The following is a 16,635-nucleotide window of genomic DNA, read 5'->3' as shown; positions in this document are numbered from 1 at the left end:
TTGGTCCTTCATTCAATAGCTATGATCTTAAGCAAGAAAATTTTCTCCAACCAACCAACCACTATTTAAGTACACAAACAATCACGAGTTAAAACACAAATGGCTCTTTCTCCAATGGAGCGTCATCTTCTTTGTAATTCTTCATCTTTACTTCTACTCTTCTTATTCAGTTCTTTTCCTATCACTAGCCAATTCCCATTTGGTAGCAGCAAACAAGCTTATCACCATTCAAATGTCACTTGTATTGAAAGTGAATGACGTGCCCTTCTTCAACTCAAACATGGATTGAAAGATGAATTAAATCGTCTGTCATCTTGGATTGGAGAAGGTTGTTGTTCATGGGAAGGAGTTGGTTGCCACAAAATCAGTGGTAGTGTTTTGAAACTTGATCTACACGGTACAATGTATGATGATTATCACTGCACAAATTGCTTGGGAGGCCAATTAAGTCCATCTTTGGTCAATTTGACCAATTTGCGATACTTGGACATGAGCTCAAATGATTTTTCAGGAATCCAAGTTCCTGCATTCTTGGGATTGTTGAAAAACTTGAGATACCTCAATCTCTCAAGTGCAGGATTTGATGGTGAAATTCCCCACCATTTAGGAAACCTCTCACATTTACGGTATTTAGATCTTGGGTGGAATTCATTGAGCACTAAGGATCTCGGGTGGATTGCTGGGCTCTCTTCTCTAGAAGGTCTAGTCCTGTCTAAGTTGAACCTTGCAGCCGCTCAAGATGGATTATAGTCAATTAACATGCTTCTTTCACTAACAACACTAGACTTGAATGGTTGTGATCTCTTCATCCATCCTCATCTTTCACATGTCAATTTCACATCTCTTGCTTTCCTTGATCTCAGTGGAAATAATTTCAACAACTACATGGCCCCTCCTTGGCTCCGTAATCTTACTGGCCTCCATGATCTTCGTCTTGTTGGTACTAATCTTTTTGATTCAATTCATGATCTATTTGACCATATGACCTCTCTCGTTCATCTCGATCTATCTTCAAACCACTTTTGTAATGCAAGCAGTCTTACTTATTTGGATCTGAGTTTTAATAATTTGCAAGGGTCAATACCAAGTGAAATAGGCCAACTTATAAATCTTACTTATTTGGATCTGAGTCACAATAATGTGCAAGGGTCAATACCAAGTGAAATAAGGCCGCTTTCAAAATTAACTAACCTATCATTGTCTGGTAACAGCTTAAATGGTACCATACCGACCAATCTTGGGCAGCTAACGAAGCTACAAGCATTTGACGTTGGTTACAATTCAGTAACTGGTGTCCTATCTGAAGACCATTTTGCGAAACTCCGAGAGCTGAAGTCACTGGGCCTATCCGTAAACTCACTCGCGCTGAACGTGAGCTCCTCGTGGGTTCCTCCTTTTCAACTCCATGAAATTCGGATGGGATCCATCATTGTGGGACCCAGGTTTCCAGCTTGGCTTCGGACGCAGAAGGAGGTTGAGGAGTTAGACATGCGGAACGCGAGCATTTCAGATACCATACCCAGCTGGTTTCGAGTGCTTTGTCATAATATTACGTCATTAGATCTCTCCAGCAACAGCCTAACTGGAAATCCTTTGGAGTTCAAATCTTTTCCGCAGCTTGAAGATTTAGATCTTTCACACAATTTTCTTACTGGACATATTCCGCAGCTTCAACATGCGCTGGTGGTTCTCGCACTAAATGATAACCGTTTCACAGGTATGGACAAATTTAAATATTCGACAAATAGTCAAATAGTTTCCGTTGATATTTCATATTATCCTTTTCGAGAAATATCTCTGAGCTCTAACAAATTGGACGGATCTCTCAAATCGTTTCCGTTGGATATTTCATTTTTTGGATCTTTCACACAATTTTCACAAATTCCGCTGTGGTCTCTCTTTCTGAATGATAACCGTTTCACAGGTACTATCCCTGAAGACTTGTGCAAGTTGGAATATTTAGAATCTCTAGATCTATCCAACAATCATCTGTCCGGAAGAGTTCCTCTGTGTCTAGGAAACTTGCGAGACCTGCAGTACCTATTCTTGGAAAATAACAGTCTATCCGGTCAAATTCCGAGTTCACTGGGTAACTTGTTGCAACTTTCTTATCTGCATTTGAATGGAAATAAATTCGTTGGGAAGCTCCCTGCCTCGATGCAGCATCTGAGCAATTTGCTAATTCTTGATCTCGGTGACAATGGACTGAAGGATACTATACCAGCTTGGATTGGGGATAGGTTATCAAAGTTAAAGTTTCTAAGATTTCAGTCAAATAACTTCCATGGACCCATTTCCGATACACTCTGCCAACTCTCACATCTTCAAGTGCTGAACTTAGCACATAATAACTTGAGTGGATTTATTCCTCGCTGCTTTAACAACATTACTGCCATGGTATCAGGTCTAGATGGAGGTTACACCATTGATTCAGTAGAAAGCCTTCAAGACATTAAGGGAGGAAGAGAAGTTCAGTATTCACAAGACAGCCTTCGGCTTGTTAATTCCGTAAGCCTCTCAGCAAATAATTTAGTTGGCGAGATCCCTGATGAGATAATGGAACTGGTTCAATTGCAAGTTTTGAATCTTTCACAAAATCATTTGACTGGAAGGATCCCCAAGAAGATTGGCAACTTGAAGCAACTTGAAACACTTGATCTATCAATGAATGAACTCTTCGGTGCAATCCCTGAAAGCTTATCTGATTTGTACTCATTGAACTCTCTCAATTTGTCACACAATAAACTTTCAGGGCCAATACCATCAGGAAATCAGCTTCAAACCTTGACCGATCCATCCATCTATGAAGGAAACAGTGGACTCTGTGGCAAACCGCTCCCAAACAACTGCTGGGAACACAAATTGCCTACCAAAAATGGGCCTATTGATGATGATGAAGGCCACAGGGAATCTGATTGGTCTTGGTTTTATGCTGGAATAGGACCGGGTTTTGCTGCCGGGCTGTCAGGAGTTTTGGGAATCCTTCTCTTCAAGAAGTCATGGCGCTATGCATACTTCAAGTTTATAGAAAGTGCCTGTGACAAAATCTGGGTAAAGACTACTCGCCCGCGGAGGAATTTCCGTTGAGTAAGTTCCTATAAAAGCACTCATACTCTGTTTTTCGTATCACACACTAAGGAGCCACAATGTCCGTAGCATACTATCTTTGATAATTTGCTCTTTGAAAATTTCACATTTTTGTTGACATTCCTTCATCTAACTTATTCTTTTTGCTTTTATATGCTGATCGTAGAGAACTAATTAGAACTTAACATTCATAATTTGCAACCTATTTTGATTCGTAATTTGTTTTTTCCAAATATTTCTGAGGATTTATTTTATGCGCCTGTCCAATACAAGAAAATTATAGCTCAATAAGTTTGTTTTTTTTTTTCAAACAAAGAATCTTAATAAGTTATATCAACAAAAGAATAGCATACCAATTTTAATAGACAGGAGTACAAAGTAGTAGATGCCTGATACCAAATAGCTTACCAACAAGATTCTAACATCAAATTGGTAGCTTTCAAAGAAATTTTTTTTCCCAATAACCTATTACATGATTGTAGACCAAAATTTTCATTCCCTTAACTTTTGAAATTTTCGATCCCAAAAAACTTGATAACAAAACTTTATGTGCTTTCTATTGGCAATTGTTTCAACTGTCTCAAAATTTTGAATTCTAATAATTCTCTTCTATTATTCATATTTACATTTTGTTTCCTATGTTTCATTAAATTCCATGTTATGAATTTTATTGAATTTTTTTTAGTTACACCTGATTACAAAGATAATAGCTCATTGATCTAATGTCCATCAATAGTTTTATATGCTTTAGAACAGTTCCATACTAGATTAGTTTTCTACCTCCTCCACCACTGCAAGGAGTAAAGATTTGACAAGTTGTGTATTTCAGACTAGAAAGTTATAAATCTTGAACTTTAATTTTTTTTTTTTTTTGAAATTGGCACTTCACTAGAGAAGATTTATTAACTTTGGTACTTTGTTATCTTTCAATTTGGTAGGCCTACGACTATCAGAGTGGTTGCTGCTGCTGTTGTCCAGGGTGCCTCGAGAACCCAATAGTAGTTTAGTTGTGTTTTCGTGTATTTAAGCTTCGAGTATTCAGTGTTTTTCTGTTTTGTTTTGCATCTCAAGATGTAATCTGAGGATTAGTCCTCTTTCAACAGCTGTGAATTCTATGTCAAACGGTATGAGACCCTGGACAAACGGTAGTAAATCCTTTAGAAACATAGAATAACTTAATAATCTTTATCAATGATTCGCAATTCATAAATAATTGAACATGCATCCTCTTTAGTGTTCCACAATCTCTTTCCCTCTACCAACCTGGACACAACGCAGACAAGCACATAAACAAGCATATATATGTGTGTATGTGTGTATATATATATATATATATATATATATATATCATGAGAATCACTTGTATATTTATTGTAGATACCTACTCTTTCCAGGGCATTTTAATGGTGGATTTTTCTAACAGAAAACTAATTATTCCATGTATTTTATGATTTTTTATCACGAGAATACTTACGCTGTTACCTGCATTTGGTTTTTCCACTTCCCTTTTTCGTTTATCATGTTCCTATTTCATATTAGTGCTTTATATTTATATTTATGTTTATGGAATGTTGATTTACTTATGCAAATAAAAATTAAAAACGTATCTATTCAAATGTGGAATTTTACACCTTACCACCCCAAATAAAAATACAAAGCAATAGATGTTATTTGTGATGGTAAAAGCATAGATGTGTTTCCCACCTTTTTTGATCGGAGGTTGTAAATCTACTTCATAATTACCATGAAACAATTTTCTTTGTTTCAAGAATTTATCTTTGTGAGAGGAAATATATGTACCAATGAATTTAGATTTGTATTGCTGAAAGTCACGCTTTTACAGCCTGGTAATGCGAATTGTACTACCTCCTGGAGAAAATCTTATCAGGCGATATCAAATAACTCTTTTGCAAATAAAATTATGTTTGACAATAAAAATGATTTACCTCCAACTTTATAAACTAAAGCAATTTGCTCAATTACCACAAATCTCGTCATTAAAATTCACAATTGTACACACCATTGATGAGGGTCATAATACTTCAAAGTTCAACTACCACACAAAACCTGCATGGTTTTTAAAAAAAATAACAAGAAAAACAGAGGGGTGGGTTGAGCTCCGGGGGCACTAGGATACATAAACCAATCGATAGTATAGGTAGTTTCTAAATGTTTTTCTGAGAGATTATTTGTAGATTAATATTTTAATATTGAGTGAGCTATAACTTTCCTTTTTTCATAAGTGTAGGCTATATGCAAACTACATGTATCAAAAGATTATTTTGTTTTGAATACAATTTAAAGTATACTTGCTAAAAAAAAATATGTGTTTGGAATTGGTCGGTTTACTGTTAAAATATATGGATCTACATCTTCTAAAGGATGATAAATCTCTAATTTTTATAATATGATAAGAGTGTTCAATTTGACTTTCACAATATTAGATATTTTGGTTGAAAATATTTGGGCTTTATGGTTAATTAGCTAATTAAGATTGCAAGTATACTATTGTCAATTTGTAACCTTTAATTGGGCCATGTTCTCTTATCGAACTAACCAGGGAAATAGGTAAGATTTTGGAAATCTCAAGGGTCTAGGTGTACTATGAGAATTCTAAGGAAAGGTTTCCAAATTATCCCTAGAAGCTAATGGTATTTTTTTTTTGAACCTATTTTTTAGTAAGTCAAGGTCCTAACTTGACTCCTATTTACATCCCCTTTCATCTTACTACCCAACCGAACTGTCCTCCCTAGTATATTTTCTTTGAATCATTGACTCAATCATTCTTCTAATTTTCATGATTTCGGGCAAAAAAGGAGAGGAGGTCAACAATTTTTAGGCAGCCATTGCCTTTTAATTTGTAGGGTTTTTCATTAAAAAATAAAAAAGGATAAGCGTACGGTCAATTCTCCACTCATATGAGGAGGCCACCAAGCCACTCAACCTCAACTTCCCTGTTCATATGGCCAACTCTTTACTTCGCCCGGTACTTGTAGAGGTGTCAAAATGGGTGATTTTGATGGGTTTAGATTGGGTAAAATGGGTAATGGATATAAGTGAGTCAACACATTTATACCCATTTAATTATATGGGTATAAATGGGTAAGTCAAAAAATGAATTGGATAACCCAATTACCCATTTATAACTCATTTATTTTAACTTTTTTGTAAATTTATTTAAATTCATTTTTGCAAACTAAGTTATCAATTTATACCATCCTTTGCACTCACCATTAGTTTTAAATATTTATTTATAATGCTCAATAAACCTAATTATCAATTTTTTTCCCATATGTACTCTATGTCGCAAAATTGCATATTATTTAATAATTAAATAATAAGAATATAAAATTTTGAACTAAGTACTACAAAAGTTAACATAAAAACTTAATCAAAAAATTTTGAACTTCTAGCATTTTTTCGTGTGTAAATTTAAAATTTCATTTTGGAGAAATAAGAAAAGAGACTAAAACTTGTCATAAATTGGTAATGGTGAGAAAAGAGCAAGTTAATGGGTGGGGGAAGTGAGGAGATTTGTGGGAAGACAATTCTAAATTGGTTAATTGGGTTTGATGGATTACCCAATAATACCCATTTAATACCCATATGCAAAAATTTAACATACCCATACCCATCTATTGATGGATTACCCAATAATATCTATTTAATAAATAGGTATTATTGGGTAACCCATTTATACCCATATACAAAAATTTAACATACACATATCCATCTATTCATGGGCGGGTATGGATAAATTTAGTTAAATGGGTTTGTTTAACAACTATAGGTACGTGTCTATTATAAATTCAGCTATACTTTCATGAATATATCAAAGACGTCCAAGAATTTCCATGAATATGAGCACAGCCCTGGTGGCTTTCAAGATGTTTAGAGAGCACCCAATTGTTGGAGATGCTGTTGCTACTGCATTGACCCGTTGTATTCTCCTCTATACCACTCCATTCTGGACAATGATTTATAATAGGGGGCTTCTTGATCAGGTACGCAGGGCATTGCAATCATTTTGTTTTTAATTTTTGAAAAATAGTTGCGAAGGAGGAGGAATTGAAATGGCAAGAATCTAAGCCTTGTTCACAAACGAGAATCCATGCCACACTTTCAATCATTGAACATTAAAGACATTTAAACTGATTAAAAGGTTACAATGTATCAAAAGTTTCTAAAGAAAGGGCCATTTTAAAGCACTACTTTTGTATTGAGAAAAAGAGAAAAGAGCGAAGGAAATTTTTTCATTATTCTTTGGAGTTTTCCTTTCTAGAATACTTACGGGAAGCTTCTGCATATTAGCATGGGGCTAGTTTTCATGCTTTGCTGGCCACTGTTCAGGTAATTTAAATTTACGTACTAACAAAGTAGAGGGAAAAAAAAGAAAAGAAAAGAGGCCACTCTTATTTGCTTGAGAATAGAAATGGCGTTTAATTTAATTTATTATGATTTTTGACAGTTCTGGTAATCAAGGAGGGTTTTTAGCAGCTACGGTTCCTGGTTTCAACGCTTTCAAATTGCTTCTTTTGGGACTCGAAATGCGGAAAGATGAGAAGGCTGTTAAGTTGATGAGCGGATTGGGAGATCACTATAGGTTCTGGCACCTTAACAAAATGTACTAGAACACTAAACCAGATTACGTAAAGGACATTAATTTTCTAATCCCACACTCAACTTCTATTCCATCCTACTCTAGAGAGATGGGGAATCCAATTAAATTGTATAACGGACTACAGAGAAGGCCCATCCATACCAAACGGGTACATTAGCACACCCATTATATTATTTTTACTTAGAGTTGGCAAAATGGGCGGGATGGGCGGGATTTGCTTGGGTTTGAGATGGAACCGAGTCATATGGGTTTGGGCCCAACCTTACCCATATGTGTTTTGGGACTAACTTGGGCGGGATCATTTTGGGATGGGTTTAGATTGATCCCGCCCAATACCCAAATCCATTTTCTACATATTTTTTTTCCTTTAATTCATTTTTTATTTTTATATAATTTTAATATTTTTGATTTATTAAATTTCTTTTAGTTTTATTAAATAAACATGCAAGTGCTTTATACTCAAGATTCCCACCAAAAATTGGATTAACAAATAAAGGAAAAGATAGATATACAACCATATTCCAACATATATCAAGATGGCCAAGGTCCTTAGGATGTTGAATATTTATCCTTATCATTGTCCAAGGATGACAGGTCTAAACTAACTGAAATGTGGAAATTCTTGTGGATAATGACTAGGAAGACTACTAGATTATATTCGCTGGTATGACTATAAAAATTGTTAAAGATAATTTTTGAATCTAAGATTCCGTTTGGATTGACTTTTTTTTCAAAAAATAAGTTTTTCAAATACAATGTTACAGTAATATACAATAACTCAAGAAACATCCCATCCATATTAATATATCAAATATTTCAAAAAAATTTTATAGTAAATATTTTTCATATACACTGCTACAATAAAATATTTCAAAAACACCTACCAAAAACAGCTAATCCAAACGGAGCCCTTGCCATTTGAGCCCAATGGGTACCCAAGTATTTCTCATCCTTTCCCATTCATTAATGGGTATAGTTGGGATGTGTCCCAACTTAAACCCAATACCAAATTATAATACCCATCCCGCCCAAAGTTCCTTTGGGCATGGGTAGCCCATTGGGACTTGGGACAAATTGCCAGCTCTATTTTTACTGTAGGAGTTGGGGTTTGACTCCAACCTACGAGCTAAAGAAGGATCTTATATCCTTTCTGGTTGCCGATTTACTTTTGACAAGTTGATTTAATACATTTCCCGTCAAGACTATACATCGTGATTAACAGCCTTTAGTGCAGTTTTGTGCAGCATTTTATAACAGCCATATAAAAGACAGGTTGAATATTAGGGCTAATTGCAATATGCACCTTTAAACCATGCATTTTTCTCTCTAAATTATCAATTTGTGGCATGTAATTGTCCACATCAATAAGTTGAAGCCAATTTTGATTTTCTAAGTGTTTTTGAATGCAACGACTATAACACACCTAATTATTTTTCTTTTTTTTTATATAAAATATGTGAGAAGTTTCGAACTCGAGACCTTTCACTTACACTCCCTCCTTCTGATCTATCCAACCAATCGCTTTTCCCTTATAACACACCTTATTTGCTTTTGTTTATCGAAGTACTTTTATTCATTTATGGGTACTATGTCTGTTTAAGCAAAAAATATCTATCTAATTTGTTGGATTTGAAATAACCAATATGCTACAAACTGATGGTGTAAGATACTTTAATGCTACAATCGAAAGCTAAAAGTAAAAAGCACTTGTGATAGTTTGTGGGTACATATAACAATTAAACATTGATAATATAATCAACACGAGGAAAGTCATATAAATTGTGCGATATAATTCTATAGTAGCAAATTAAGACAAAACTGAATTTGATCCAAACACATATCAATGTTGGCTTAATCAACTCTATCATAACGATATGTTCAATCAGTATTTTCCTGATTTAACAGGCTTTGAATGTTGTGTGTGGAGGTTCCAAGGCTTGAAAATTATGCAACTCTGACCATTAGGATTTACAAAATGCTTCTACATATAAACATGATTCTTGTCAACTTCCAGTGCAAAAAGCGTAGTTGAACTTTTCTTCAATATTTGTAAACCAACTTATCCAACTTACCTGTTGCTAGCTGGTTCCCAGGTTTACAGGTTTGATCAACCAAGTTAAATAATTATTTGCTTTGAGAAGATTAAAATATCATTTTTGCTTTTTAACTTTGAAAAAGTACAAAAGATAGTTATTGTAAACTTTGATTAAAGTGTATTGACATGTTTTTAACTTTGACATATTTATTTCAAGTAAAATCAACTGTTAAAAGGCAATAAAAACTAAGCAGCACAAAATTTCCATATTGTCTTCTTCACCAATTGCTTAATGATTGAAAACCTCTACATCTTTCAATGCCTTCATAAACTGAGCTTGGCTAATTGTTTCATTCAGGCAAATTCTCAAGGCATCATTTTATTACCTTACCGCAATCTCCTTAGCCTGTGTTGTTTATTGGAGAACTCTCCCGTGGCTGTTGCGGCAGTATGCAACCTTTGTGCTGGAGACGATACTATTCTTTGATCCATTCTCATTTTCTTTAACCACATTATCAAGTCAAATCCATTGTTTCTTGCTTGTATGCTTTTTTCTTATTTCTTGTTTTTCCCCCCGTAAAATAAAAACAAGAACCAGTGTCTACCTGGTATTTGGATTTTGTATTCTTATCCTGCTCCAGGTATAGCTCCTATTGTGGGGAGGCTTTTCGGGAGCCTGAAATTACCATACAACAAAAACAAATCCATTGCTGGAACTTTTTCAATGGTAGCAGCTAGTTTCTTAGCATCCATCTGGTAATTCCTGCTTTGTCTTGATACCAAATATCAAAACTTGATGTACAGTACTCTGACAAAAAATGGTTGCGCAACAGGTACGTGCACTATTTCTCGATATTTGGGTACCTTCAAGAAAGCTGGAAAATGGTATACAAATTCTTTGTGGTGTCTCTTGTTGCTGGGCTAGTGGAATCTCATCCTATCAGCACAAAACTTGATGACAATTTGACAGTTCCCCTTGCTTCGACTGCAGGTAAACAAGAGGGATTCATCAAGGCCATCTGAGGATGTCATTGGTGCTGCCAAATGATGTTATTGAAGGCATGTGTTAATTAGTTTAGTTAAACATGCATTTGTAAAATTATTTGTGTCAATTAATTCGGTCAAAGCTAAACTCAATGGTCCAAACTTCTCCAAGGTCTTTGATTTTTTGGCATATCTAAATTTATCTGTATTGAATTCTGAAAGAACAGCAAGTCTTGGTTTGTTAAAGTGTTAGGATGTTATTCGTCATAGTTTTTTTTTTTTTTTTTTTTTTTTTTTAACTTTGACAGTTTCCTCTTGTCTATATTGAAATTCAATGGATTTGAAAATGAGAAGTTCTAGGGCAAAATTTTAAAACAATAATTGAAAGCAAATTTGGATTGGGAGGGCCACATGATTTTTTTTCCTTTTTTTTTTAAAATTAGCTCGATCGACACATGCAGGGATTGATTTGAACAAGACCGGCAAATTGTTCAGATAATAATCATGTAGAAAAAACTACCTCATGAATGTCTACATCAATGATTTAGTTCCAACTTACCAACTGGAAAACCATACAGCGACCATGATTAGAGAATGGAGATACATTCCATCCCAAAAAATTTTTTTTTTTTTTTTTTGAGAATATATGCAAAGATTTTCAGCAAAGTTCATTCTATCCGCATGCTTCTTGTTAAGTTCAAGGATATAAATCTGTCTACAATGAAACCAACAATTATGTTTTTATTGCAGTACTTAATAACATTTGAGTTCCATCTTTTTTATTCCAATGACATTTATAAGTTTCTTCACCCTTTTTACCAACAATTGATGATCAATATCCATGAAATTGGTAACAAGAAATGCCTAAACATTCACTAAGGCCTCCGATAGTAAGCAATTACGGTATAACCAGTCTGGGCAAAGGTGAAGGCAAAAAGAAACATTGAACCTATTACAGATATACTTGCCCATGGATTCTTAAAGTAAGTCCTAACAAGATTGGCTCTCCAACGAACCCAAGGTCTACTGCAGTATTTGATAACCTTCTTTTCGACCACGTAAACTGAGCTATTATCTCTGGTTAGTGAGTTGAATAAATCAGCAACAACTTCATCCTTACCAAGAGAATTTTGGATGATCCCACAAGAGCGAAGGAGACTAATGTCCTTGGAATCTCGGATGATATTGTTCATGAAAGCAAGATAGTTAGTCACTTCTCTGCCTGCCCCGACGTGTAAACGCTCGAAAGCCAATAGGTTGAGAAAGAATGTTTCAGTAATATTATCCACAACAATTACAGGAATCTTGAGGGTGACGCAGAAAACACCCTTGTAGAATCTTATGTCCTGGAGACTTGTACTTCTGCTTCTTTGAATTTGGATTCCTGCTTCGTGAAGCTCTGTTGCAGATGGAATTGTCTTCTCAAGAACCCAACTTGGCCATATTTTTCCACGTAGATGACTGGCATCGGAAGGCAAGAGCAAAACCCTGTGACAAATATCTAATACATGCAAGGATTTGTCTATGGATTTGTGGCGACTGTAACTGTCGAGATTGTAGAGGCGAAACAACAGCTTGTTGACATAATCCTCTGCCTATATGCAACATGAAGATCAATTGCTCAAAAGTTGATGTACTCAGAGCTAGACTTGCATATATAGAGTATGATAATCTAACGTATTCGTTCAAATCAGCGATTTGAGATAACACAGTAACATGTTATAAAAGTCGCAGAAACGCAAATAATGAGAAGGAAAATGATGTAAGCCTGTACTGTTTATATACCTTTGTTACTAATACTTTGCAAAATTATGGTAATTTAGAATAAATTAGTGCTTCCTTTAGGGTATGCACTATCCAAATTAATAGTGTAAGGTGTGAAGTGATAACAATTGATAAATTTATGGTGTAATTTTATTCAAAAATATAAGTTAAAAGAGTGTAAAGTGAGAACTGATAACAGTTTGTTGGTGCAAAGTAGAATTAATCCAAGAGAGGAGACCTGAGTATTAGAGGCACCTTCAGCTGCAACAAGCCGATGAAGAACCAGCATGGGCAGCTGATTTTCAATCATGAGCATGTCACGCATAATATCTGGCATGACGTAGACGATTCCATGATTGCTGAAATGGGATCGCTTTCAGCATAGCCCTCCATGCTTCGAGTGAATATCCTCAAGATCTCTAGCATAAAACAGCCATCAAGAATCATAAGTTGAAGGAACCTTTCTGTATCTTCACGCCAATGATTATCCAATGATTGATATGCAGCCCGTAGATCATCTACTACTATATTTAAGCATTCAATATAAACCATAATAGGTTTCCGGAATCTCCTGAGGAAGTGAAGAAGAGCTCTGTCCTTGTGTTCTTCCATTGGCTTTAAATTAGCATGGCCATGGTAACAAGGGCCAAAAGAAACAACTTGAGGTGTGTAAGCGTTCCTGTTCAGCTTAATAATGGAGGCTGGCAATCGATAAACAGACAGCCGCTTCCACCGTTCATTCTCCGAATAAATATCAACTTCATGCATAACTCTGTGATCCAGTTCAATTATCCATCTCCTAATTTTTTCATGCGGCTCAACTATCCAGCTGTTGTCACTCATTTTCTTCAACCAAGATTGAAGGTTGATTTTGAGCCAGGACAATTCTTGCTCTCAGAACACTTGAGCTATCATTGAAGTGCTGTATGAAATACACAGAGTCTCTTAAAATTTTAAAATCTCTTTTCTATGGGAAGAAGTTTGGTATCAATCTCTGACGCAACAGGGGGCGCATCATCTTGATTTCGGGCTGTTCTAGATGCTTTTCTAAATCATAACTCAAGTTGATTTGTACAATAGAGTCTTGTGTAAAAATACCAAAGAATTGTGCTTTGCTCCAAAGCAAACTAACCCCTCTTCGGTCTATTGAAATCAAGAAAAGAATAAGTTCTATCAGAGTAACTTTTATGAACCATCGTCAAGAACATGTTAGAGTACTATTAAGTAATGTTGATTTAGTATAGATTTAAATGGATCCCATATTCCTTTCTTGCGCATGTGTAATAATCTTTATTCTGTACTTCTTCAGTCTAATTCTTGAATCTTGATGAAAGCACATGCAAAATGGATATTTCCCCGTCAGTTTCTTTGCAAAACAGCAAGTAATTGTGTCCCTTTCCTGTAGCCTAAAATCTCTGGAATTTTTTTAGAGGTCCTTCTGAGCATGTCTTCCACATTCCTTTCGTACCAGCTCTTTGACCTGGGATCAACCATTGATTCCATTCTTTCAATTCCAAAACAGCCGATTTTCTCCAGCACTGTCCTCATCTCTTGACAGAAGCTGCACATATAGGCAAATTGCATGAATCAATTTATATGGATGCTTTGCTCCTCCCGTATAAATCAACAAATCACTGGTTTAACCAGTAAGCCAGTTGGTCGAACCAACACTACGTTAATTTTTTATTACATCATCAAAGTTGACAAACGGAATAAAAATCAGCAAAAAGATATTGTTACAATGTTTCGATTGATATCTAATATACTACTATATTAAAAGTAAAAGTATCATGACTTGTAGCATTATAGAGTGTAGGCACTTTTTTTTTATCTTAGTTTTTATTATGTCTATATTATCCTCCCGTGTTTCAATTAGAGTTATTACATTTTAATTGTGGCAGCAATTAAGGATATAAAACATTCCAAATGATTAGATCTCAATATTGTTGGTAATTAAAATTAAAAAAAACTCCCTATTAAAACTATTTACTAATCCTTGCATTCCATCTTCAATTCTTCTGTGCATCAAAGTTTCTTATCCAAAGCAATTTCTTACTCGAAATAGAGTGACCAACTATATTAGCCGCAATTTTAATATCGTAAAAAATATGAGTATCAAGAAAATAGATGCTATTAGAATAGAAGAAAAAAGATAAAAAGAAAAGAGTCCATATTCATTTGAAGAATCTTGATATGGATATGACAAGACATATGCATAATTATGTGGTGTTTATCAATATGAAGAAATACAAAAACAAAACCAAAATAAAAGAATCCAACTATTTCTAATAATTGAATTTCAGTTGACAACTAAATAGCCAATCTAAGATAATTGAGCTGTCTAAATCATTTACATTCTTTGTTAACCTAAATAACACTTACAGCTCATTTGGAAGGGCAAATTTGGTGAGAAAGGAAAGAATTACTAAGGGAAGTTGAATTTTTCTGACATTTGGAATTTTGGATGGGAAAGAATTGAAAAGAAAATGAAGAATATCATATCCCTTTCAAGACAGAAAAGCTATCCGCCCAAAACTGGGCAGAAAACGAGAGAAATGAAGTGGGTCAAGTACGTGAAATATTTCATATACCAATTTTACCTTGAAAGGTTACAATATAACTATGTAACCTAATAGAATATTCATTTAAATTCAAGATTTAAGGGCCTTTATGTAAAGCACGATGTTTTCTTTCTATTTTTCTTCACTCCCAAACAAAGGAAAATTACATCATTCTCTTTGTCCTCAAAAACTTCCAAATAATAGGAAAGATATTACAATCTTTTCTACTCTATTGTTTTCTTTTCTAACTTAAGATTTCTCTTCTTTTCTTTTCTTTCCTAAATTCCCAAACTAGCTATTAGAAAAAATGTAAATAATTCAAATTCAACAATGCACTTCACATTATTCAATTCAAATTATAAAAAATTAAAAAGTTCAACTAGAAAGATATAAACTAAAATAATTAAATATTCATACAAAGTTGGATATAAGCACGGTTCATATATTTTACTCTTAAATGATTACTTCATTCTAACTATACAATTGCACTTTGGTTGTCTTAGCAAGAAAAAAAAATAACATTCAAAATGTTATGGCAAATAACATTAAAAATGTTGATACAAATTTTTTTTATTTGTTAAAATTTACTGATTTCATTAGAAACATATTCATGAGTATTATTTTCAAGTCAAAAAAGGCGCATCTAGACTCTAGTTGGAAAATGAGCTTATGGAAGGGATAAGTGTGCCAAAAACAATTAGAATGACAAAATTTAACAAGCCAATTCATTTACTCTAATACCCCTCTGGAAATTAATTTTATTGTTTAAGTCTTTACTTTACTAATAATTATGAATTCTGTTTGCTAAGTTCACACTTGACATGTGTACATATATTTTTAGTTTAACATCTTTTATCCTCGATTAAAAAATACAATATTATGATGTAATGGTAAAATAGTATGAGTATACAACAATTTTGGTGAAACATGACCATATTAAATTTTTTTTTATCAAGGTTGAATCCATAATTTACCAAAAAGCTCAAAATAAATTCAAAAATCAATAGATCAAAGAGTTTGAATCTAGATAGTCTTTGTAACAACGATTGCTTAAAGAAATTGAAAATATAAAATACTCTATTATGAGGTAAATAATCAAATTTTACAAAAAAAAAATTATATAAAAGATGCTATATTTAAATTAATATAATCACGTGCAAAGTAAGTGAACTATTACCGGTAATAATAAGGTACTGAGCCTGAATCGTCTTTTTTATTTATACTCAGGTTTTATCACTAAATAGTTAGGTGTCACGTCTGTGTATGCCTCGTAAAAAGGAAATTTAATGAATTAAAATTCATTATGAAGTGCACACTAGGTGGAGTGACTAATAAAAATGACGCATTTTTTTCCTTATCTGACACTGACTAATTATTGTTACCCATTTATACTAAGGCGTTGACATATCATGTAAATACATTTTGTACAAAAAAGGACATCTCACACATGCATTATGATATTCTCATAATTGATACACTTAGGTATAAATAGATTAAAAAGAAAAAGAAACTATTATGTTGCCTTCATCGATTGTCTTCATATCATACCATTTCCATTGATTTTTCCCTTGAGTTATTAACTA

General features: G+C 34.0%; 2 protein-coding genes and 1 pseudogene across 2 annotated transcripts; 2 read left to right on the top strand and 1 right to left on the bottom strand.

Annotated features, from left to right (window-relative positions):
* Positions 1-402: 402 nt before the first annotated feature.
* On the top strand, positions 403-4,221 carry LOC113758788 (receptor-like protein EIX1). Its single transcript, XM_027301510.1, has 4 exons — positions 403-700; positions 785-1,717; positions 1,925-3,087; positions 4,026-4,221. Exons 1-3 carry the CDS (start codon positions 403-405, stop codon positions 3,085-3,087), a joined length of 2,394 nt encoding a protein of 797 aa, XP_027157311.1. The 3' UTR covers positions 4,026-4,221.
* Positions 4,222-6,947: 2,726 nt separating this feature from the next.
* Positions 6,948-10,766, top strand: LOC113758787 (annotated as a pseudogene).
* An 836-nt stretch (positions 10,767-11,602) lies between these two features.
* On the bottom strand, positions 11,603-13,334 carry LOC113758794 (UPF0481 protein At3g47200-like). Its single transcript, XM_027301515.1, has 3 exons — positions 12,952-13,334; positions 12,730-12,850; positions 11,603-12,322 (listed from the first exon to the last, which is right to left on the bottom strand). The coding sequence occupies exons 1-3, from the start codon at positions 13,332-13,334 to the stop codon at positions 11,603-11,605; spliced, it is 1,224 nt and encodes a 407-aa protein (XP_027157316.1).
* Between the last annotated feature and the right edge of the window lie 3,301 nt (positions 13,335-16,635).

The sequence above is a fragment of the Coffea eugenioides genome, unplaced genomic scaffold, assembly GCF_003713205.1.
Source record: "Coffea eugenioides isolate CCC68of unplaced genomic scaffold, Ceug_1.0 ScVebR1_71;HRSCAF=358, whole genome shotgun sequence".
NCBI lineage: Eukaryota > Viridiplantae > Streptophyta > Magnoliopsida > Gentianales > Rubiaceae > Coffea > Coffea eugenioides.
The sequence above is the reverse complement of the archived record's forward strand: the minus strand, read 5'-3'. Positions and strand labels throughout refer to the sequence as shown.

Coding starts and splice junctions, on each gene's coding strand:
- LOC113758788 (XM_027301510.1), top strand. CDS start 403: ATGTATGATGATTATCACTGCACAAATTGCTTGGGAGGCCAATTAAGT. Junction 701..784: donor TGGGCTCTCTTCTCTAGAAG/GTCTAGTCCTGT, acceptor TAACAACACTAG/ACTTGAATGGTTGTGATCTC. Junction 1,718..1,924: donor AAATGATAACCGTTTCACAG/GTATGGACAAAT, acceptor ACCGTTTCACAG/GTACTATCCCTGAAGACTTG.
- LOC113758794 (XM_027301515.1), bottom strand. CDS start 13,334: ATGAGTGACAACAGCTGGATAGTTGAGCCGCATGAAAAAATTAGGAGA. Junction 12,851..12,951: donor TGGCGTGAAGATACAGAAAG/GTTCCTTCAACT, acceptor ATCCCATTTCAG/CAATCATGGAATCGTCTACG. Junction 12,323..12,729: donor AAGGTGCCTCTAATACTCAG/GTCTCCTCTCTT, acceptor TGTTGCATATAG/GCAGAGGATTATGTCAACAA.